This window comes from Drosophila eugracilis, unplaced genomic scaffold (assembly GCF_018153835.1).
Source record: "Drosophila eugracilis isolate 14026-0451.02 unplaced genomic scaffold, ASM1815383v1 contig_90, whole genome shotgun sequence".
Classification (NCBI taxonomy): domain Eukaryota; kingdom Metazoa; phylum Arthropoda; class Insecta; order Diptera; family Drosophilidae; genus Drosophila; species Drosophila eugracilis.
In genome coordinates this window covers 9,943,143-9,966,260 of record NW_024573812.1, presented here as the reverse complement: position 1 = coordinate 9,966,260, position 23,118 = coordinate 9,943,143, and the positions used below count along the sequence as shown (strand labels likewise).

The following is a 23,118-nucleotide window of genomic DNA, read 5'->3' as shown; positions in this document are numbered from 1 at the left end:
CAAAGCGGACGAAGAGGAAAACAAAATAGCTGACAAATGTAGATTACGATATTCAAAAAGGTCGCTTATTAATTAAAAGAAAAATTATTTAAATATTAATATAGAAGCGTATTTAATATTGTTTATTAAATATTTTTGAACTTTTACAGTTCTATAAATACAGACAGCCATGTAAGTATTATTTACCTCACTTTTTAATCTTATTTTATAAGCTTTAGTTAAGTTAAGTCACTATCGGTCTATATTTTGTTTCAGAATATTCCAATCTGTAAATTTAATGATTTGTTTATCAGAAGGTTTTCTTTTTGAGTATCTCCCATGCAAATCATTATTGGAGGAATAGTTTCCATTTTACTTTACACAATATATCTATGCAGGTGCTTCCTCTGTTTTCCGCTAGTGGCGTGTTTACTAACAGAAATTTTAGAAATGGGTTTTAACATTTATGTTAAGATAGATGGGAGAGGCCTATCAGAGAGAGCAAGAGTAGCACACACCCGCTCTTATAAAAAGCTCCTATTTTAATAGCTATAGAAGCGGGCGAGCGACTTGAGAAGTGTTCAATTTTTTTTTAATTTCGATGAAAACGGACGTGGGGTCTCGCCAAAAATACAGAAAATTCTAAACGGAATACGAGGCTTTTTTCGATGTATGTAAACATAAGTGAATAATAAAATATAAAATATAAAATAATAAATTTAAAACTGAACAGAAATCTTTCTGTTCATTCGCGAACGGAAAAGTAAAAAAGCGGCGGCGGCAATTCTTAATGTTCTTAGTGCCCATCAAAAAAAAAAAAAAAAGAGTAGAAACTGAAGAAAGAAAAAAATAAATGAAACGAAAGCAAAGTCGCGTGTGTGTGTGGATGTGTTTTCGGGAAATTTGGCAACAAAACAGCAAAATATTTAAAAAGCATTGCAGAAATACAATTTAACATATAAACTGTCGCTCGTGTGTGCATGTGTGTGTGTGTGTGTGTGCTTGATTTACACAAAACAATTTGTTATAATGCCGAACTTTAATCGAAATTAAATGGTATCAACCAAGAAAGAGCGTTCTTCATTGATGCTGCAAACAGCTGATTGCTCTCCTCTCACCGATTGACTCTCTTCTGTGGTTCTAATAGTTGTTGTTATTGTTATTGTTGTTGCAGTGGCTGGGGGAAAACTAAAATGTTGGCCAAGTTTGTATAGAAAAACCACTAAATATAATGTGTGGCCCAGTAACGTGGCAGTGAAAATGACTAAAAATTTAAATTCTGCTGGTATGGGGCAGAGCTAAGAGCAGACAAAAGCATACGAAAAAATCTACATAATTTGAATGTTATGATTTCTTATCGAAGAACTTTAGACATTGAAATGGCGGAGAAACAATGATAATAAAAAAACAACAACAATTTTTAAAACCAAGCGGAAGCAACCTTCGACATTGAACTTAGTTTTTTGAATAAATCCGGACTTGAAAAACCCGATTTTAGTTTTTGTAACTTGAGTGGCTTCAAGTATTCCGATTTGAGTTGGTCAAACTTGAGAGGCTTCATTGGATTTTTGATTTGAATAAATTGGATTTTGCTATATATTATCTGTAAATTGTTTATTTCTCTAAGAATTGTGTCTTGAAAAGACTTAAAAAATAGGATAAAAAAGATCTTTATCTAAACGAAAATATTATTAAAAAGGTTTTCTATGTTCTTTTAAATTCAACAAAAGATCCATTGTTTATTCCCCTATTTTTTTAGTTATTTTACGGAAGTTTGTAAAATTCTTCACACGTCCACTCGCTTTGCCTCGCTTCTCCCTCGCCGATTCTCTTTTATCGCCATCTTCCCAACGAACAAAGTGACAAAAACAGAGCAAAACAATAACAAACGAAAAAATTTCATCATCATCTTCGAGAGCAACAAACAACCGCAGCTATCTTCTGTCTCGCTCTAGCGAAACAAAGGAAAGAAAAAATATACAAAATTAAAAAATATTAAGAAATTAAAAACGAAACGGCATTATTTTTGTGACAAGAATAATCGGCAGCGTTTTGGTTGATTTTTTGGCATTAAAGCGAAATTCATAGCAATATTAATTGTTAACGTGGCCTTAAAAATTCGGTCAACCGTGTGAGTAAAGAATTCAGTGAAAATACAAATTGTTTACTATGTGTGTGCCAAGCTTTTCCGTCCCTCAACACCAACACCACCCCCACCTATACCCCCTCAGACCAACCTATTCCTTTATTGATTTGCATTTCGCACAGTGAAATTATTGGCTCTGGAATTTATTGAAACTTTTATACATTTTTGGCCAGCTAACTCACGTGCCCAACATACAAACCACACACAAACATGAATACCCAAAAAAATTTATAAGCTTCTTGTCACTAATCAATCACGGGGCATTTTCCTTTTTTTATACATTTTCCCTAACACCTGAAAAACTAAGTACATTTCGGGCGAAAAATTGCAAAAACAGGGCTACAAAAATAACACAAGCGAAAATTGTGGCTACGGTTTCGGTTAATTTCCCTCTAAATAATGCAATACATTTTTATTTCCACGAACCACGAAAATTACCACACTCATCCTGCGGATTAAACAACAACCACAACAACAACAATTATATCTACGAATTGCGTTGTATGAAACGGTAAGTGAAACAACCACATCCCCCAAAAAACAGCCCCTTTTCCCAAGCACACATGTCTAATTTCTAAGCTTAGGGCTTTCTGTGCAATTTTGGGCTTGGTTTTCATACTGGGTGTGTTCTGTTAATGGGTCTATGAAGACGTTACGGCGATCCTCTGCGCGATAGAGGCTAAAATAGCGTGCTTTGCATCTCCAACCCTCGTTTCTAGTTTTCCATCTCTCTATTTTGCTCTCACTCCACCCTTCGGAAGCCACCCCAAAGTGTGGAAACTGTGTCACAGGCTGTTGACGCTCCAAAAGCTAGGAAATCTAGCCAAAGGAAAAGTCTTCACGGGGAGAAATTTTCAATATTAATAAGCAAGGAAATATTATACCATATTACACAAAGGCTTTTTTTTTGTGGCTTTTTTATAGGGTTTTATAAAAAGGCAAATATGTTTTATGAAATGTTATGGAAAATATGAATAGAGGATACGAAATTTATAAGAAATAATTGGTGATTTTCATAAATCTAAAAAAGTTACTTAGATTTCTTTAAAGATTCAGTTCATCCTTAACCTTTGTAGCTTTCAAAAAATAGCTCTTAAAGCGAGAAAATATAAGTAAAACTAATAAAAGAATAATATTTACTTATGTTTTTCTTTATATAAAATGTATTTTATGGCATTGGCATTGGTAATAAGAGAGCATCCAGTTTTCTTTACTGCCGTACTCCCAGACAAAGTGCTCAACAAAATATTTTCAAAGTTAAAAAAGACATTTCCTATATTTACCATAATATTTGTTGTTTACTGACTCGCTGGCTGCATTTTCCAACCCCTCCATTCCTTTACATCTCTTCCTCTACTTTTTGCTCTCAACAATTTCCTCTCTTTAGCGCATCCTTTGCCGGTCAAAGCTTTTCCTTTCAAAAATAAGCTCCCATGAAAATGGAAAAATATGCTTCGAGTAAACAAACAAAAGGAGCTCTGAACTGTGAGCACATTTTACGATTCTTCTGAGATTTGTTGGACTCACAGCACGTTGACAAATCAATGCTAGGGCTTTGAATTATTAAAGGGTTGCCCTGGCAACCCTGGCCCCTTAAACGGGTCCTCATGTGTGGTCAAAACAATTGGCCCTGGGGTTCAAATACCTTTTACACAAACGAGGGTAAACGGAGCAAACGAGCAAATTGACCGCGCCGAAGTGTATTTGCAGGCCAATCAGTGAGATAAGAAATGGGAACCCGAGGGAAAAAATCAATAAGTAAGAGGCAGGGAGTAAGGGGCGGGCAGGCAAGAACTTTTCTTGGGCGGGATGCGTAACGGTATTCGTTTGCCTAGACCTCATTTTCCTCAGAGCGAAAATCGATGGGTTCTCGGTACCAGTTTCGATCGATAAACGAGTTTTTTAATAAGGCAAAGTCGAAAGGTCCGAATCGTTGTCTGTCTCAGAGAGAGAGAGAGTTGTGAAAAATTGCTGCTGTTTTCAGCTGAACTTTGCCTAGCACCAAAGTAAAACACGCAACTGCCTTTCGACCCTTTCCCTTTTGACCTCTGACGTGGTCTTGGCAGTTGCGTGTTGACGAAACTCTGATGTTCGGATCAACCTGCGTATGCTTAATGTCATTACCTTGTTGCAAATCTAGCATACGCCTTGTACGTCTGCGCTGGCTTGTTATTTCCTTTCGCATTTCCAAAAATAGCCCAGCCTTGACACTTTGAAATGGCACAGCGAAGGCGAAGTTCAACCATTTGATATCGTATTGCCATAGGATAATAGATTAATCGGTCAAAGTTAATTGCAGTTCCATTTGTGGCTCTCCATGCATGAATGACTGATTAGAGCTTTCTATGCACTAAAACAAAAGGTGCTGTACTCGTTTTAATAAGCAGTATTGCGTATCTAGCAATCAATTCGAAGGTAAATTATAATTAAATTTGATTAATCATATGATTTACTTCATGTTTGGGTAAGATTCAGGGGCTTGTTAAGCACTTAAAGAAAATGGAAATAAATAATTCTGATAATCAGCTGCTAATGTAATCACCAATTGGCAATATAATTTTGAATTATGCCCTCTTTTGTCTGTGTCTGTGAGGCAGAAATCCGCAACACCGCCTTATCAATTTGAATAAAACAAAGAATCACTCACTGAAATGACATCATGTCTGGAGGTATTCGAAAACTGCTGGCGGTGTCGTCACTTGGCATATTTTTTGATTGACCCATTCAGGGAGCAACTAAGAAAGTCTTTTGCTGTCTAATTTTTATGGCGAGGTGCCAAGATCCATATCGAGTCATAATACTAATTCATTAATGGCAATTAAATGCGATAAACACAAAGACTTGTGATAAGATAAGGTGACTCAAGTGTCCCTCCTACTCTTCGGCTCGTATCGTCTATACAAATATATACTTTTTGGTGACCTTCAGGCCTGCGGCTTATTTGTTTTCCGATCGTCGGCTTTCGCACGGATTGAAACGACTTTGGATTGGATTACCACATCTCTATATTTAGCTCTCTGGCGTGGTAACGGAAATCATTTTCAATATTTATTCGCATTTGAATGTGATTAGCAATGCGCACTTGCATCTCAAAATGTTTGCACGCCGAATACTTAGAATCTAAAAAATATTCTATGAAAAATGTTAGGGAAAGGTGACGCAATTTGAGTTTTCTTAGCGGAAGGCGGGGCCATTCAACCATCAACCGTCAACCTTTGACCCCTTTGGAGGTGGCAATTAAAACGGAAGTACTGGCAACCTGTTGCCGTTGCCCAAGCTCATTAAACTCGAGCTTGGGAAGCGGGCCGGCCGCAGCTAGTTGGCCAATAGTTTGCATGTGCCGCACAGTTTGGCATTAATTAGCCGGGCCCAGCGGCTCTTCTGGGAATATATTCGTATAAACTATTACCACATGAGTTTTGCAAGAACTTTCAGGTGTACACCGTGGAAAATTTATGATATATGCGAGTTTATTTTAAATTCAAAGGCATAATTATGGGTTTAATTAAATACCGTTTGGTTGTCAACAATAAGCTGTTATAGTAGCAGGGAAACTGTCTAGCACAGAGCTTAATTAGTACCTGAAAGCTTGCTAATTTAAGTTAATTAATGGTCTTATATTATCAATAAATTGGGTGTATCTATGAAGTCATGATGAAATTTCAGATAATAAAAGTTTCCTATTTTTTGGTGATCCAAACTCTAGTATATTTCGTAGACACTTATACATTTTAGTTTAGCTTGTTATTAATTTCCATTTCATTTCCATTAGTTTGTAGAGTCAGATTTGAGAACATTTTCATATTTTAATGATAAATTCTTAAAAATACATTTACATTATCTTCATATTCTTGGTTTATTTTTCTTGATTAGTTTAAGGCTAATTAGAACACGTAAAAGTGAGTGTAATCTTCAATCTTGAAAACAACAAATCATCCATTTTTTTACAAGAGAGTTACCCATAATATCATTTTATTCTCTTACTTTAAATCCAGATTAAACTCAATTTGTGATCACACTATCTGGCATTAAAGTTTTAACTACTTCTGAATTTAATATGTCTTAATTGATTCTCTGTAAACTGGGTTTGTTTTTGATACATGGTAACTATTATCCTTTTATATAACCTATTATAAAACTTGAAATCCAATTTATTATGGAATAAGTTCTACTATTTTATGTTCTATATACTCGTACGAGAATAATGCGTTTATCGGATTGATCACTATAAGCTTGACTTACATTCGATAAATGGTGTCCAATTTCTATCTCTGTAGAGTTAACCATTTCAAGTTGTAAAAATAATTTAATACCCTACCATCTGCTATGCTAATTAGAGGGTTCTTCAGAGTTTGCGTTTGCCTTTCAGCTTGAGTTTCCCCCCACCGAAGATGTGGACACTTTTCCCACACGCCCGTTAGATCACAGATCTCTGTCAATCAGTAGTGGCGATGGGAACATGTGTACTACGGCTGCTGGCCTCCCCCAAAATGAGGCGTGGCAGACGGCATTTTCCCCGAACGAGACGTGTTGCTTGCCAATGGTTAAAAATAACCGCGAGTACTTGTTGCTCTCGTAATCGCCTTCTCACTCGCACCACCTCCTGTCTCCTCCTAGTCCCACCATTTTCACACCCCTCCGCATTGCCCTTTGGGCGTCCACATAATGGCGAAGGGGTCAATAAACGAGCCACTGGCTGAGAATGCTCGAAAAGTGTTTTGTACTTGCTGGGATTGGAGAGTGGAGGAAAAGCAGAAAAGGCAAGTGGAAAATCAGTGGCGCAGAAAGCTGAAGAATGTAGCGGTATGCAGTGGAAGAAAATGTTGATTGACAAAGATTGTTAACTAATTAATACAGATGGGGCTTATGACTTGTAAGTTTATGATGATCATGCCATGATCATTACTTTCCTATATATATTATTCACAGATCTTATTATTGTCTTGCCTATATCTTCGTAATTTTTTCCAGTGCCTAAATGGCGTGCGTGGAAAGTGTATAAAAAAGCAAAAATAACAACGGCCACAAATGATATAAAACAGATAATCGCCAGCATAATAGCTCTTTTGTTATTATTTTTCTATCGCCAAAAACGCTTTTCGTATTTTCACGAAAAATGTTTCAAAATGAATGAGATCCGAGGACACGAATCGGACAATGAATGTTTTTAGATATTAACTGCAACAAGTGCCAAAGGGGAAGACGAGGGCATTTTCTATTTTTCGTTTTGTTGAATGCCAATTCTCTCGAATGGTTTCTAATAAATCTGTGTAACACAAGCAGGAAGATGCGGAACGAAACAAAACAACGAAAGGTCTAAAAATACAAAAGCAGAACAAACACATTATAAACAATGAGATTGAAGTCGTTAGAAAAGTGTGTGTGGCTCCTCCTTACGTCATCTCTGTGCCATCTCTCTTGCAAGCCCAAAAACTATGACGTCAATCGAGGGGCCAGCAAAAAGAAAATGTGTAAAAGAATGAAAATGTTGGAGTCCAATATGGAAAACAAGTGTTCACATCTCTGACACGAGTTGCAGGCGCCGGCGCAGTATCTTCTAAAGATACAGATTCTATATAGTATCTGAGAATGTCTCTCGCCTCGGAGAGGAAAGATCTCATAAGATACCATCCCGTTTCCATTCGATTCGAATGCCTAGCAGCTCATTTCAGTTGAGTTCTGTTTCAGTTCGGTTCGGTTTAGTTCCGTTTTCTAAGATTTCTATTTCGATTTTTCGTTCTTTTCTCGTATTTATTTATCTTGACAATAATATTTATACTAATATAAACAAGTTAAACTTCAAATATTTAATCGAATTTAATATTATAAACTTCCTTGGGACTGTGTGTGCTTTTTGTGAGTGGCCAGATTTTTTCACCGTTTCATATTTTCCCAAAAGAAAATTGTACAAGTTCTATAATTAGAATGTGCTGAGCATGAAAGGGGAGTGGAGATTGAGAAGCGGGGGACTTTAGATCTTTCATGGCTGCCCCGATACACAAATTTCTCTCATCCCAAAACCATCTCAGCGATTTCTCTCGCCCGATGAGAAACACCCACTATAATGACTATATTCCCGCAGAACCGACAACGACGATGACGACGATCTGTGGGATTAACTCGCCCTGGAACTGAACGATGGATCTAGCAGATCAAATCGATGACTATATCTGTTCGTTCGAGGGACTTGGTGACTTAACAATGGACTCCCTGGCCATCTTCATTTTCCTGTGGGCCGTCCTGGCTCTCTTCTCCGTGTGGCTGATCAAGCTGCTCTACCATAAGTATCTCAACAAGGACAAGACGTCCAGTGCGTCCAATAGTCGTCAGACGAGTGTGTCCCCCACCTCAGGATCACCCTCATCTGTTGCCGGCAAGACCGAGAAGCGTCTCTCGGAGCCGCGTGATCTGCTGGCCACCAAGAGCAAGGTTGAGGATTTATCCAAGCCTTTGACTGGCGGATCTGGAGGACGAGGTCGTTCCTCAGCCTCGCCATTGAACTCTGCTGGTCCAGCTGCCGGCGGTCCACGTCGCAGGGTGGTGCGCCAGAGTTCCACTGGGCCAGAGAATCGCAAGAAGCGCTATGTCCCACCGCCCTCTAATGTCGTGGGTCCAGAAACGGTGAGTAGATACTCGTCTATATATTAAGATCCAAATATAGATCAGTTGGTTAGCAAAATGGGACATAAGGATTATCAGTCATATTTATAAACTGTAAAAAGAAGAAATATTTATAATATCCTGCTATATGACCTATAAAAAGGTGACTTTTTGAAATAATTTTAATAATTGAGATAAAAGTTAAACTAAATTATGATTTTGATTGATTATTTTTCTAGATTTTTTCTAAAATATTATTAAAGTGCAAAGTAAATACAAGAAAATATAGATTTTTTAACAAAAATACATAAAATATTTCCTTAATTTTACCTTTAAGTAATGTTTATACGTCGAAGTCTGTCAAATCAAGAAATAATTAAAGAAATTATTTATTCAGAATCTAAATCAAAATTTTTACTTTATCTGTATCTTAAGATAGTACTTATTAAACTCCATTTAAATTACCCCATCTGGTCTTTAAAATATCTTATACCCTAAATACCTTCTAACAAGCATAATCTTCCAGAGCTCCGTCACCTGGACCAGTCAGGTGTTCCGCTGGCTTTACAGCGACCTGGTCATCGTCAACGAGCTGCTCATGTCCTGGGTGATTGCCATTAACGACACGCTGCGCAAGTCTGTGGAGGAGGTGAGTCTGATTTCGTAGGATGGTTAGATGACATCATTCCTGTTCGCATCTTTGACATCATTCGTGGCCCGGTCTCTGATGTCATGGCTGAGCCCGACTTGGTCTTTATTGGTCGGGCATTAACCTTTGTTCTTGGCCCGCCACGACATTCAACTTGAAATCGATGTTCAGCTGCTTGGCTCCCAGCTTTTTCTGCCCCCTCTCTTCGCCAGCGAACTGGGAACCCGCTCAGCCGTAACTGATGTTGAAACGCGTTTTGTTTTCAGTTTTGGTACACCGTGTACTTGGTGGATCGAAGGGTATATTGTTTATTTGTAGATTTGTGATAGGTAAACTTCAAGTTATGCTAATATTTGACTCTCTTAGATGCAGGAAAATATGGTAGTTGGGAGAGCTAATATTTATATATTTTTGCTGAATTTTAATTACTTTTAGGTGGTAGCTTATAGCTGAATCTATAATCTATAACTTCATTTCTGTGGTTATTATAAATCATAAAGCTAGACTGTCATAAATGCAGTTTGGATTAGGTCACCTTTAGCTCTCTTAAAAAAGTTATAAAACACTTTACATCACCTTTACAATCGTGATTCATTAAAGTCAACTTGCTGTTATCACAATTCTATGAAACTATTATAACGTTTTTATCAAGAAATTGTATTAGAGGGTATCTAATAATTGGTATACATGACTTGACCCTCGCTCGCTTTCCTCTGATTTACTTTTTTATCGCCTTTTACGTGATCGGAGCCAGTCGTGGGCCAAGGTCGGAATTCAGTTGTTAGTCATTATCCCGTCTCTGAAACGCAGCTCCAAAAAACGCACGCTGCTGAATTACGTAATGCGCGAATAATAAATTCGCAAGCTGTTTGGTTTTTGGGCAACAAGTAAACATATTCTCTCCCCTTTTTGGCAGCACGGAGTGGCCGTTGAAGTGGTTCGTGTGCTACCAGACAGTCCTGCGCCCGGCTTGAATAATATCTTCTGTAATTGCGATGAGAACAATCCAGCTGATATGGTAAGTAAATTGGGTCTCATTAAGAGTTCAAATTACTTATAAAAACTTATTTATCACAGCTCATCACCTTTGACTGCGATGCCATGCCAGTGCTGCAGGTTAAGACCTTCCGCCAGAAGGCGGGCAAGGTAGAGACGTCCCACTATAAGGTCACCGTGTCTAGGTTCCGCGCCCGTATGGCCATTCCCATGAACTACAACACCCTCAAGGGCGAGATGCGAGTGGAGGGCTATCCGGATGTGAGTAAATCAGTTAACAGTGGAAAAATAACAGCAAAATAAGATCAAACTTAACTTAAGTCAAGCTTGCGTTTTGAGTTCGCGTTGGTAGAACTATGACCTAACCGGAAATAGTTTAAAAATTACACTCTTTTTGATAAAATATTGCTATAATTTCTACTAAAAAGTTAAGCCTATGAATCACATCCGTTAATAACAAAATTGTTCTGTTCTTACAAAAGGTTCGCATTGCGATGAACAGCGTTGGTGCCATTAAGGCGATGGACCAGGATGAACAGCAGTTGCAGACGGTGATCAGCGACATCCTGACGACTGCTTTGCGTGACACCGTTTACCCAGTGGACTTCTCCATCTACTCCACCTGCCCCAGGGCCGAGGTGGAGCCTCTGGACCTGCCCGTAATCTATCCCGTTCACTATGATTCGCTGGCGGTGAGCGTCGGGAGCAGTGAGAAGAAGCCAGGCTCCTGTTTTGTTTCTTGTTCTTTGTATTCCTGTGTTTTTGTACACTAGTCATCACACACGGAACTTTGAGACTCGTTCTCTATACAGATTTCTCATTAAAAAAAACAAACAAACAGACAATATCTCATTGCTCTCGTCCTTCACCTCTGTGTTTATGGAATTCGCCTTTTCTCTAACTCTCGCTCTCTCAGCTCAGAATTCTACACCACATTGCCCGTGTCTCCGTTGAGAATTCGTTATGTTTTCCCCCGTTTTATGATCCTTGAAAGTAAAAAGAACTCTCTTTGCGCTCTCTCTTTTCAGGGCAACCAATACTTTCAATATTATTACAATTTCTAGTGTTTGTCACGCATTAGTTCCTGATTAAAGGCGAATTTCATAAGCCCGAAAAATAAAAAACAAGACTTTTGTTCACTCTCAGAACCTCTGAACCTTTACCCCTTGAACTCTTTCTCTGTTCTGTGTCTCTCGCTGCACTCACTCATTGCATGTTGTCCTCCTACATTTCACACAGCACAACATGGAGCAGCACCTGGGCGGCGTTGGACTGAGGGACTCGCAGCACATGGTTTCAGGACGTCGGCTGTTGGTGAAGATCGTCAAGGGTGAGGGTATAAGGGATGCCCATGATCCTTATGTGGTCATCGAGATGGACGAGCCGGCTCAGAAGAACCAGACGGGCACTCAGCGCGGCAGCAAACCCTTCTGGGATGAGCACTTCCTCTTGTGAGTTAAATCTTTGAATTCAAGATTTTCCCTGGAAATAATTGTACCTCTTTTTTTTAGTGAACTCTCCCCCCAATCAGCCGAGATCCTGTTTGAGGTTTATGACCATCCGGTGATTGCCTCCGATCCGCCCAAGTTCCTGGGTCTCGGCCTGGTTGGAATCGATGAGCTGGCCGTGGGACCAGCTTCCACTCAGCTACTGCAGCTCCAGCCAAGACCCTATGAGACACAGCCCGTTTCGGGAGCAATCACTGTGGACTTTGTGTTCATCGAGGGAGCCGAAATCCCGGCTGGCACCCGTCCCCAGCGTCTGAAGGAGGCACTGCGTCTCAGCACACCGGCCATCAACGAACACATCAGGAATGGATCAGATCTGGCAGATGCGGCAGTGAGAGCTCTGCAGGATGGAGCGCTCTCGGGCAGCGGAAGTGGTGGTCAGCCCAGCAAGAGCACTTTGATCATCCACAGTGTCCAGCGAGTGAGTATTGCCATCTTTGGAAGACTGACTATTCAGATGTATTCCATACATTTCGTATCCTCTTTATCCCCGTTCTATGGTTTTATAATTTCCGTTTCGTTTCTCTTTGCCTCTTTCATTTCATCCCCGTCTCTGATCCCGTCCAGAACTCGAGCAGCCCGAATGCATTTAAGGTAAAACTCCCAGACCTGGTCATCATTCTCTTTAAAAACGTTCTTTTGAGTTACCTGAGTTACTGCGTCTCTAATCCCGCCCTCATGATGGTTTACATGTCATGTAGGCTAACTAGTATCTAAGCCAAGCTAATCTCCAAAATGTTTCTCGTTCTGTTTGCTCCGCCTAACCCCGCTTCTCTAACCACCACCATCCTCGAACCGATCAGGTCGAGGTGAACAAAGAGGGCCAAATCGAGGTGATCGAAACGGCAACGGAACTGGACCAGGCCGTGGCCCAGGCCTTCGAGCGGGCAGCCAACGAGGCCAAGAATGAGCTCGAATTGGAGCAGGCCAAGGAGGAGAAGGCCAGCCAATTGGGCGAAACTCTCAACGATTCAGGTAACGGCACCGTCAACGAGGAAAGCACCGCGGAGGTAAGTACACTGAGTTCAATACGTTCTCCGGCATGGCATGTAGTTTGATTTTGATCTTAAAGCTAGAAAGGATTACCCATTCTAATGCCCAATTCGAATCACTTGCAGTTTGGCCAACCCAATGCAGCCTCATCGCCCAATGGCAGTAGTAGTTACCACAACAACTATAGTCTCAATGGTAATGGCAACACCAATGGCGCCGGATCTGGTGGTTATAGCAGCCTGCCAAGGAATGGGGGTGCCCAGCAGCTGGCTCAGCACAACTCGGGATTGATTGAGGGTCATGATGTGGTCGACGATCGCGGGCGCAGCAAAAAACGTAATTTCTTTGGCACCCTGAAGAAGCGGCTAAGCCGCTCCAAGACACGTACCCTATCGGCCGATCAGCCCAATAATAACAGTCATAAGTCACTATCAGCCACCAACTCGAATACAGCAACAGCCACCGGATTCCCTCGAACAGCCACCGGAACCCTCAATGGTGATTCTTCCCGTTCATTATCTGTCGATCGTGCCACTCTGTCCAAAAGCAATTCACTTGGTAATTACCACCCAAATCACAGTCCTCCTCCGCCAACTGTCCACGTTTTAACTGTTTTTTCGAGCCCGAGCTTAACGCACATTTTTTGGACTACTCCTCCTGCATTCCGCTAATAACTCTGCGACGGGACATTCAATCTCATCACATATCTCATTCGAGATCACGGCATTTAACTTGTTTATCCCAAATAATAATTGCTAGCTGCACTTTATTTCCAATTATTTAATATTTTTAATTTTCATTATAGATAGTAGAAGGATTCTTTGCTTATTATTTTCCACGTTTTTTAATCACTTTTATTGGTTCTGGAAATATTCTATACTTAAACTTTATTTTGTAGCTTTATCTTAGGCTAAGTCTGTCAAGAGTTGGACATCTTTTGGTACTAAAAATTCTTTAAAAATCATTGTAAAACATTCATAACTCATGATTAACTTTAATATTAAGTGTAAATTGCTTTTACCCCCCCATTTATGTATTCTCGTTGTTGTCTAACCCAAAGCTTGATCTTTACTAAATGGTTATACTATCTGTACCTGTATCTATATCTGTTGTCTGTTTTATCTTCTCTCCCCTAACACTATATCCCCATCAAACGCTAACTGAACTGTGATCCACAACACGAATCTGTATGTATTCCATGGTTCCTACACACGCACACCAAACACTTTATTCCAACAAAAAAAAAAAACGAACACGTTTGAATATTTTTCAAAAATATATATTTTTGTAAATATTTGGTTTTTGGTATTTGAATTATTTGATCTGCTTACGATTGGTTCACAAATGGCCTTTTGATAAATCATGAATTCGACTCGATTTTAATTATTTCTCATACTCTTTCCGTTTTCTTTTCTTTTTTTTATTTTCATATGCAAAATATGATTTGATGGGTCTCTTAACGGGTGCTTGGTTTGTGTGCCACTCCACAAATTGTCATAAAACAAAAAATAAAAAATAAAAACACACACTAAAAATAAATAAAACGCAGGACCCCGCATGGGCATTGGTCACTCCATCACCGACCACTCACGCCGCTCCTCAATTTCAGAATCCTCGGCCATCTCAGGTTTTTCCTCGGCTAGCAATAAGACCTACGTGCACGAGGCCTCCACCCTGGTGCTGGAGACGGTTGAGAATGGCATAAAGCGGTGAGCTAAGATCATATTTCACTATCTAACATTTTCTTATATGTTTTCTAATGTCGTTTGTTTTCCTTTTAGCCACTTTATTGTGCCTTTGGCCATCGCCCAGAGACCGCGCTGGCGTCGCAAGGGCACCAAGCTGCACATCTACAACGATCACACCTTCATCGCCAAGCATTTGAGCGGGTGAGTTAATAAATCTATACAGCTTCTTTAATTTCCTTCAAAATACTAAATGATTTTCCCATGACTTTCCAGAAGCGGCCTACAGTGCTCCATCTGCATGAAGTCCATCCCGCGAAGGCCTGGTAAGCAGGGCTACGAGTGCCGCGACTGCCAGCTGATCTGTCACAAGCAGTGCCACATACGGGCGCCCCAAGCATGTCCCAATCCCACGGTGCTCTCCATGGAACTGTAAGTGCCTCCCGCTCCTTGCCAGCTTTGTTTTCCTCTCTTTTTGATTCGGATTTCTGATTTTTGTATGAGGGAGCTAAACACCCAGCCAAATCCTAATACTAATTTATTGATTTCGTTTTATTTTTCTCTTTCCACACATACACATACGCAACACAACACAACACAAAAAACGCACACCCACTCAACCCAAACAAAAACCAAAAACAGAACGTCATTTCCGGTACTCACAGAGAGAGATCTGAACCTAGTTAACTAAATCCTTATTTTGTGTCCTCTCCAAACGTTATGAATATTTTCTTCTTTTGTAAAAGCCTTAAAGTCCGCCAAATGCAGTTTGATATTATTACCAAGAGCAAATTTTTGATTTACTCATCCCTCTGTGGCTTTGACTTTGCTTTTCCGGCTTTCGCTCACATCCCAGAGATCATTGCACTTTCACCTCGCTTGGCCACGCTGTTTTCATTTCGTGTATATACTTTCCGGGCACTAATTCGAGCTCTTTTTCTCATCACAAACCTCTCACCACAAATACAAAAAATAAAAAACCACCAACAAACATGGACACAGGATGGCCAGTGAGGAGTAGAAAGTCTCAGCCAACATCACAGCACCTTTTAGCCAGAAAAATCCATAGAAATACCATTCTTAAATGCTACCCAAGCGATGTGCGAGGTCATTCTGATGCCAGAAATATATTTTAAAAAAGAAAAACATACACAATCCCTCTTCGATATAAAAAAGAAAATAAAAACTACAGGGTTCTAGATTCGTTCAGCTGCAGTTTTGAGAGAGGTTCGAGCGTTTTCCAGTTGACCCTTTGGCAACTGGAAAATCGGGGTAAGCTGCCAAAGCGCATTCGCATGACGTTCCTTGTTCTGCTCCACTGTGTTGTTTACTAAATTAACACTCTCGTTCGGTTTTTGATCGCATTCCGATCGATATACTAACCAATGCAGTTCCTCTTGAAGGTTCAGTTTATTCGTTCAGATTCGGCCTAATACTATTTGAAGCTTGTTTTTTATATTGTTATATATCTTTATCTTTATATTTCTAAGCTAAATCTAATGACTTTCTTCTCTTACTTCCATACAGAACCAAACTTAATTCGGCTGCGGCGGACCGCAGTATACGGAAGCTGTGAATAGGGGCTAGTCCCCGGATAATCCCATCGGATCCATCCAGCCCTTAACCGAGAAACCTTAATCGAAATACTACCCTAGTTACATAGATTAGACGAAGGAGCTGTGCTAACTATCTTCTTCTGCTATGGAAATCCTCGATATATTACGTTATTTATTTATACACTCACGCGAACACAACAACACACACCCAACACAAACACACACAGCGACCCACACACATGTGCAATAATTTCTTCGGATTCGTTTTTTAACCCATTTCTCCGTGTCAACGTGCTCGAGCCCTTTGATATTTTGTATTTTCTACAAACACGAATAATAATTGTACAAAATAAAATGCGAACTGGGGGTTTCTTATATAAATCAAATAAAGGGTGAATTAGTAAATTTTAGAAAAATATTTTTGCTATCTTATTGTGACTTTGTAATCGAGAAGAGGACTTTGACTAAACCATCAGTCTGTGGAAAAAACTTAACAGGAGTCTCTATCATGATATTATGTGTAGTAAATACTCTTATTACCAAGCATTGCTTACAATAAATAAGATTGCCAACTTTACTTTAATCTTTTAAAAAACAACGCACAAATCTTTACTTGGAAAAATTACACTCTTTCTCTTGTTAAGATATTACTCTTCTCGTAAGCTTTATTCTTGAAATTCTTTGACAGAAAACTAATATATTTCCACTTAAAACTGGATCTTTGGAGCTTTATCCAATAATCTTAAAAGTCTAACGACTTATTCCGCACTCTTTGGAGTTTCCACACCGAAACGAGGATCATCAAGACCTGGATTAGGATGATGGCACTCCAAATAATGTCGTAGATACCCCATTTTGGGGTAGATGTTTCCTTGGTCTTTCTAGCTACTTTTGGAAGAATCCAAGAGGCTTTTTCGCTGACGTGATCTTTGTATTTAGCCGATACAGCTACATTGTGTAACTCCATTGACTTAGCAAACTTAAACTGAAGTTGAGAGGCATTTAGCTCCCGAAACTCGATCGGCTTCTGATCATCGCAGATCTGAGAAACATTTTTGGGAATGGAGCACCAGCTGACCACGTAGCCACTAAGATCGTTCTGGTTTTTGGGGGCTTGCCAGTATATAGTTTGGTTGTCCTCTTCATATCGCAACTCCTGCGGCTGGTGATCCTGGCTAAAGGTTAAAATGGGCACCTTAAGTTGGCTGCTGCTTAAGGAGGGTCCCATAGAGTTCTGGCTCCGAATGAACAAGATGGTGGAATGCGTGTCATCCCAGTTGCGGAATAAAGCGGAACAATTACTCAAGACGGTGGCTTTATCACTAAAAGAACGGAACGGAATTAGAGTAGAAATAGGATTATGATGACAAGCTTGCTTACCCCGTGTCTGAGCTCACGATATAGGTAAAGTTTGATCCGTTAAACTCCAATTCATTCAGCTGGACCCAAAAGACGTAAAGCTCCTTCTTTTCCGGATTCTGGAAAAATCCATTGGGGACAAAACTCGGAGGGCGAGTGGGAACACTAGATGGAGTTGTAAAGCTTAGCGGATAGTAGTCATCCGTCCAAGAATCAAGTCGATCCTCAAAGCTGCACGAAAATTTCAAATCGTACTTCTGGTTGGCATAGGAGGGTATAGTAAAGCATAGTTCCTGTTTGGAATTTCCATAGTTTTGCGTCAGATTCTGTCCATCGATCCTTGGGTTCTGTGGCAGCAACGTCACTTGCCATTTCAAATATGGATCAAGATACTTATCCTCCCATTCTAAACAGATCGTTGTTTTATTTAGAATAAATTTCGGTAATAGTTCTTCTCCAGATTCCGTAATACATGGCATTTGAGCGTTGGAGGAGCTCATGTGCCATACCAGCAACACCAGTAAGAACGATATCCAGCTCATGACTGACTTCTCAAGTTTAGAATTATTTTGTTTTTATGAGAAGCTTATCGCTATTCGAGCACATGTTTTTTTACAAAGCTCCAGCATCTCATGAAGTTCTGTTGTTGTTACTCATTTTTGTGTGTTTATATTAGATTTAATTTAATTTAATGAAAAATGAAATTTAATGAAAAATATGATAAACACTTAGCAAAAACTATTATGAGTGCAACATAACCTATCCTAACCAGATATATATAGCCTGAAGTACTGCGCTCTTATCAACCTCATCGCCCCTTATCGTATTTATTTCCAAAATAATTTTATACAAAGTCCCCAACATATAATATTTTTAAGATTTTATTTGTATGTTGCGAGATTTAACTTTATGTTCTCGCATTTGTAGAGATTACAATATTTTTATGGATTTTGTTTAGCATAAATAGCCGCATATATCTGTGCTAACTTGATTACAGCTTTTGGGGATGAGTTTCTGTAAACTTCGGATTCCCGAGGACTTCTGAATCCATACTCTGCTCCGTTGCCTTTAGAAGAATATTAGGTACAGTGACTTCAATTCGTGGCGCAGGACGCAGCTTTCGGAAGAGAAGATATATCGGTCCAAGCAAAACAATTATGACCACTAATATTATACACATGATTACCTCAAAGGTATTTTCGTTATCCCGGTGAACTATCCACCCTAGACTATTCCATTGCATTCCACCGCTGGTGTTGTTGACATAGTTAGCAGCCACTGCCGCATAAGGACGCACAACGTATTCATCAAACTGAAAATGAAGCTGAGATGCATCTATTACTTTCAACTGGATGATCTTGTCGAGCTGCGAAGTTTTGGAAGAAGAGGACCACAACGAGACCGTGTACCCTGTGAGCTCATTCTGGTCAAAAGGCGCCTGCCAGGTAACTGTATGATTATCTATATGATAAGTCAAATGGCTCGGTTGATTCCTTAATGAGTTGGTTAGTATAGGCACTTGTAGTTCACTGCTATTTCTCGACCTTCCCTTCGAGTTCACGCTCCAAATAGTCACTGTAGCCGGATGGGTGTCGTCCCAATCTCGAAAGAGTGCGGAGTTGTTGCCCACGATCATGGCTGTCTTCCTGGAAATCGTATGGTAATTTTCATTTTTTTAGATAACGGGTATTTATAAAGAAAGAATTTCTGTCTGGACAAAGATTTCTCAAGTGTGTGCAAGCATAAACATCAAGCTGATAAAGTGCCTTTTAAGAAAACTTGATTTACTTAAGGAACTCAGTAAGAGTTAACTTCAACAGGTACCATTTCTGCAGGTTAAGTACTTATCGTCCCGATAAAAATACAGATAAATTATAGAAGTTGAGAAATCGGATTTGTGTTAAGGCAAGTTTTTCTGGCGTTTAGCTGTTCTCGAACTCTAACCTTAACTGGAACTCGAGAAAGGAGCATCAATTTAGTTTTACTAAATTTTATTACAACAAGAATTACTCAGTAAGCTTACCCCTTGTCCGTAACTACGTGATATGTAAAGTTGGGTCCGTTGAGCTCCAATTCGCCCAGATGGATCCAATATACATAAAGATACTTCATTTTTGGTTCATGATAGAATCCATTTGGCAGTACATTAGGCGGTCGTTTGGGTAAGGTAGCCGGCGATACAAATTCGGCAGTTTCGACCTCGGAGGACCTGGGAGATCCCCAAGCAATATAACGACGAGAAATACGCAACTTATAGGTTTGATAAGCAAATGAAGGCATTTCAAATTGATATATAGGCCTCCCCTCCATTTCTTCCATTTCCTGAATTTGTGAAATCTTAGAGTTATTTGCCAAATACTGAATATGCCACATCAACTTTTGAGAGCTCTCAGTACTGTTGGGCCAAAAAACATTTATTTTGTTATCGGCATAGATATGAACTCTACCCGTGGGCCAGTCAGGGGTCTCGACTTGTTTATAATCAAGTTCTATCTCCTTGGTCTGGTTATATCCTTCGCACTCGAAATCCAACTTTACGAGATATTTTTTAGTTTTGCTTCTATTCATGGGTATTCCAGCACAATGAAACGTGTAATCCTTTTTGAAACATGGAACGCGTGGCGATCGATTGACGCTCAAGAAGTATTTTTTGTTTTCCATTAGCATAGTGTCCCCCGCCTCTAAATAATCGCATGCTAATTCAGTTTCATTTGCTTGGAAACGACACTTCATTTCCACAAATTTTAATAATGGCACTAATTTTACACGAAACGTGGCTACTCGCATTCTTTTATTAAAGCAGTACCAAGTCAACGAAAAGGACTCTTCGACGTTCTCGTTTTTGTACTTGATGGTAACATCGTCGACGGGCTGCGTTTCTGCACTTTCCCAAATCCAATACTTAAGGCTCATATCCTGGGATCGCACCGTGGAGCTGTTACACCTGCAGAATATCTCGATGGAACCACCGACCATCACCACGCGGGGTTCACTCCACATAACCGCGTTGCAGGGGTTTTCGGGGCTTTCAGCTCGACAGACATCTATCAGCACCAAGAGTGCAACCAGCAGATGCCACTTGCAGTTCATGACTGCTTCAATTGATTGCACTTATTGCATTAATCCTCGTTTTATAGTTGATTATTGCAGCGCTGCTATATTTTGCTGTTGCTCGGCATATTCTTATCGCCAGTTGTTGTACTTAATGTTGTGCTTAAGAAAAAGAATTTATTTATAATCTATTCCTTTTTTTTTTTTTTTTTTTTATTTTGTAGTGCTTTTGTAATGATTTATTGATTTAACCAGTACAAAGACATAAATAATGAAAATTGTACTCCTTTTCGTGAGCTTTGGTAAACCATTACAAAAATCTTTATTATGCTAGTTAGTATACCACACTCATTTCAATATTATACTAAACTTTTGAGCTGCTTGTTACTTTTAGTTATAGTTTTAGTAACTATAAATAGCTTTAAGTTGAAGATAAGATTCCATAAAATATGAAAATAATATTACAAGTTTTAATAACCAAATGTATACATAAAAAATATACCAATAATTCAAAGTAAAAACCGTTTAAAATTCCGATATCCATCCGCAAATTTGAAATGTGAAAATGTGGCAGCACCATCGATATCAGCTAAAATCGATATCTCCGCAAACAACAATCGAAATGCCAGAGCTGCCACCATCTCGGTCCACTATCGATGGCCCGAGCGTCAAAGTGTCATCGCTAGCGAGGGGTGAGAGGAACAACAACATTTGTGGGCTGCGCGTTGACGAATTTCGTTCGAATTTTTCGTTCGTAGGACAATTGTTAATTATCCACTGGCCGAATTTGCCCCGCAATCACGTGTCCGTGTGAAATGTGAACGGTTTGTGCCTTTTATCTTGCGCGATTCTTAGCTCACCTGGCAGAAATCAAAATCGGAATAAAATTACAACAAAACAAAAAATAAAATACAAAATGCAGCAACAACAAGACGAATGAGCGACAAAGCGACACGCCTCGCGTTGTTGTTTGTGTTGTTGTTGTTGTCGCGTGTGTGTTTTTTGTACGGCAGCACAGCAACTATTTATTTATTTGGCCAATTAGTGGCATAAACAAAAGTGCTCTTCATAAATTCTAATAAATAATAATTAAAGTGCAATCGCATTGGGAAACAAAGAAGAGGAGGAGAATAAAGAGAAAGAGATAGACAGAAAGAGAGCGAGCGGGAGAGGGGATAAAAAACGAGACGTTCTCTCGCCTTCTCACTCCCACCCCCGCGCTTTCTCCACCTCCCCCTTTGCCTTGCTTTTTATCAAAATTTGTTGTTACTGTTTTATTTGCTGTTTTTTTGTTTTCATCGTTTTCCTTTCTTTTTTTGTTCCCCCTTTTATTCTGCGTCATAATTCGCGCTTCTCTAATTTCGTGTGTGCTTCTAGATTGGCCGATCGGAATCTGAATCATTAGCAATATATATATATATATTACATACATATATCCAAAGTCCAGTTAACCTTACGTAATTTGTGTGTGATTCCAAGCGACCAAAATGCATCTCGATCCTAAAAAGTATCTCAAATTCGCCAGCCACGAGTGCTAAAAAGTTCCAACGAAAAAAAAAAACAGTAAATCGGCAATAAAAAAGAGTGCAAAACAAAAAGAAAGAGTATCAAAAAGGGAGTAAAAAGAGATCTAGAGCAAAGGACTCGATCGGCTAACAGGAAGCGGAAACGGCAACGGCAAACGGATACGGAAGCTGGCAAGATGGCCGCCGCCCACAGCCACCACAATGCCAATCTGCTCAGCTCGGACATTTCTCGGCGAAATCCGCAAGACGAGTACGAGCTCATCCAGAAAATTGGCTCTGGCACCTACGGCGATGTCTATAAGGTGAGTGGAAAATTGCAAAAATAAAAAAAAAAAATATCACATGTTTCAAAGTTGGCGCCATAGAAAAAAGAAAATGAAATTGTTGAAATGAAAAAAGGCCAGCAAACAAAAGCCAAAGAAAGCGTGTGCCTCTCTCTGATTTAGAATGTGGCCCCGGAATCCCTTACTTTTTTAAGTTTTCCTCACTGCAGTTTTTGCATTCCTTCTGCACTTTAAAAAATGACTTTGTCGCAGTTCATACATATGACTTATTTAGTTTTTTATTTTATTAAGAATGTGTACAAGATTGATAGTATTTTTCCAAATTCAAAATAAAATAGAAGAACACTTTCTTTGATTTTGTATCTATCTCATAATTTGCTAGGAAAAAGTATAGAAAAAATACGAGAATTCAGTTTTCTTAGCATTAATACATTTTTTTTAAAAGGTCAACTAACGAAGTTAAAGAAATATTTTATAAATATTTTTCTTTTATTTTTTTTTTTTTTAATTAATTTATTTTTTTATGTAATCTAGAAACATAAATTATATTTCACAACCAACACGTTGAAGTGCAAAACGCACTAAATCATAGATGAAGAATTTTGCTACAGTTTGCCACAGTGCAAGATGCCATGAGCACCCCTCAACCTCGACCTCCGCCACAGCCCAGTTGCAGACCCTCATTTGTACATCTGTTTGCCACCGCATGCTCCTCGTCTTGCCCTGCACATCAGCACCATTCCCTCTTTACAAAAATATGCGCAATTTTAGTTTTCCATCTCTGGT

At 39.4% G+C, this 23,118-nt stretch overlaps 3 protein-coding genes across 33 annotated transcripts in view; 2 read left to right on the top strand and 1 right to left on the bottom strand.

Annotated features, from left to right (window-relative positions):
• The first annotated feature begins 548 nt into the window (after positions 1–548).
• Positions 549–16,470, top strand: LOC108111959. Of its 25 annotated transcripts, none has more exons than XR_001772620.2 (17): positions 549–649; positions 1,739–2,110; positions 8,277–8,746; positions 9,252–9,374; positions 10,291–10,392; positions 10,452–10,631; positions 10,853–11,062; positions 11,610–11,821; positions 11,882–12,299; positions 12,446–12,472; positions 12,682–12,888; positions 12,997–13,429; positions 14,421–14,580; positions 14,653–14,760; positions 14,833–14,988; positions 15,199–15,828; positions 16,084–16,470. XR_001772620.2 is itself a non-coding variant. In XM_017221656.2 (15 exons), exons 2-15 carry the CDS (start codon positions 8,264–8,266, stop codon positions 16,130–16,132), a joined length of 2,775 nt encoding a protein of 924 aa, XP_017077145.1. In that variant the 5' UTR covers positions 7,835–7,981; positions 8,208–8,263; the 3' UTR covers positions 16,133–16,470. The 25 variants fall into 25 exon arrangements, 6 of the variants coding, with proteins under 6 accessions (XP_017077145.1, XP_017077146.1, XP_017077142.1 ...); XR_001772614.2 differs by lacking the exons at positions 549–649; positions 1,739–2,110 and adding an exon at positions 7,835–7,981 and having other exon boundaries at positions 8,208–8,746; positions 15,199–15,211; positions 15,559–15,828; XR_001772621.2 differs by lacking the exon at positions 1,739–2,110 and having other exon boundaries at positions 552–649.
• A 332-nt stretch (positions 16,471–16,802) lies between these two features.
• Positions 16,803–18,066, bottom strand: LOC108111960. Its single transcript, XM_017221660.1, has 2 exons — positions 17,493–18,066; positions 16,803–17,434 (listed from the first exon to the last, which is right to left on the bottom strand). The coding sequence occupies exons 1-2, from the start codon at positions 18,011–18,013 to the stop codon at positions 16,855–16,857; spliced, it is 1,101 nt and encodes a 366-aa protein (XP_017077149.1). The 5' UTR covers positions 18,014–18,066; the 3' UTR covers positions 16,803–16,854.
• A 3,148-nt stretch (positions 18,067–21,214) lies between these two features.
• LOC108111935 (mitogen-activated protein kinase kinase kinase kinase 5) overlaps positions 21,215–23,118 on the top strand; it is a 52,219-nt gene continuing 50,315 nt past the window's right edge. For 5 of the 7 annotated variants that reach the window (XM_017221598.2, XM_017221596.2, XM_017221597.2 and 2 more), the window contains exons 1-2: positions 21,215–21,346; positions 21,900–22,350. In XM_017221598.2, coding sequence (XP_017077087.2) covers positions 22,225–22,350 — 126 coding nt within the window. In that variant the 5' untranslated portion in view covers positions 21,215–21,346; positions 21,900–22,224. The remainder of the gene's footprint in view (positions 21,347–21,899; positions 22,351–23,118) is intronic. The other 2 variants (XM_017221594.2, XM_017221593.2) reach the window with 2 other exon arrangements.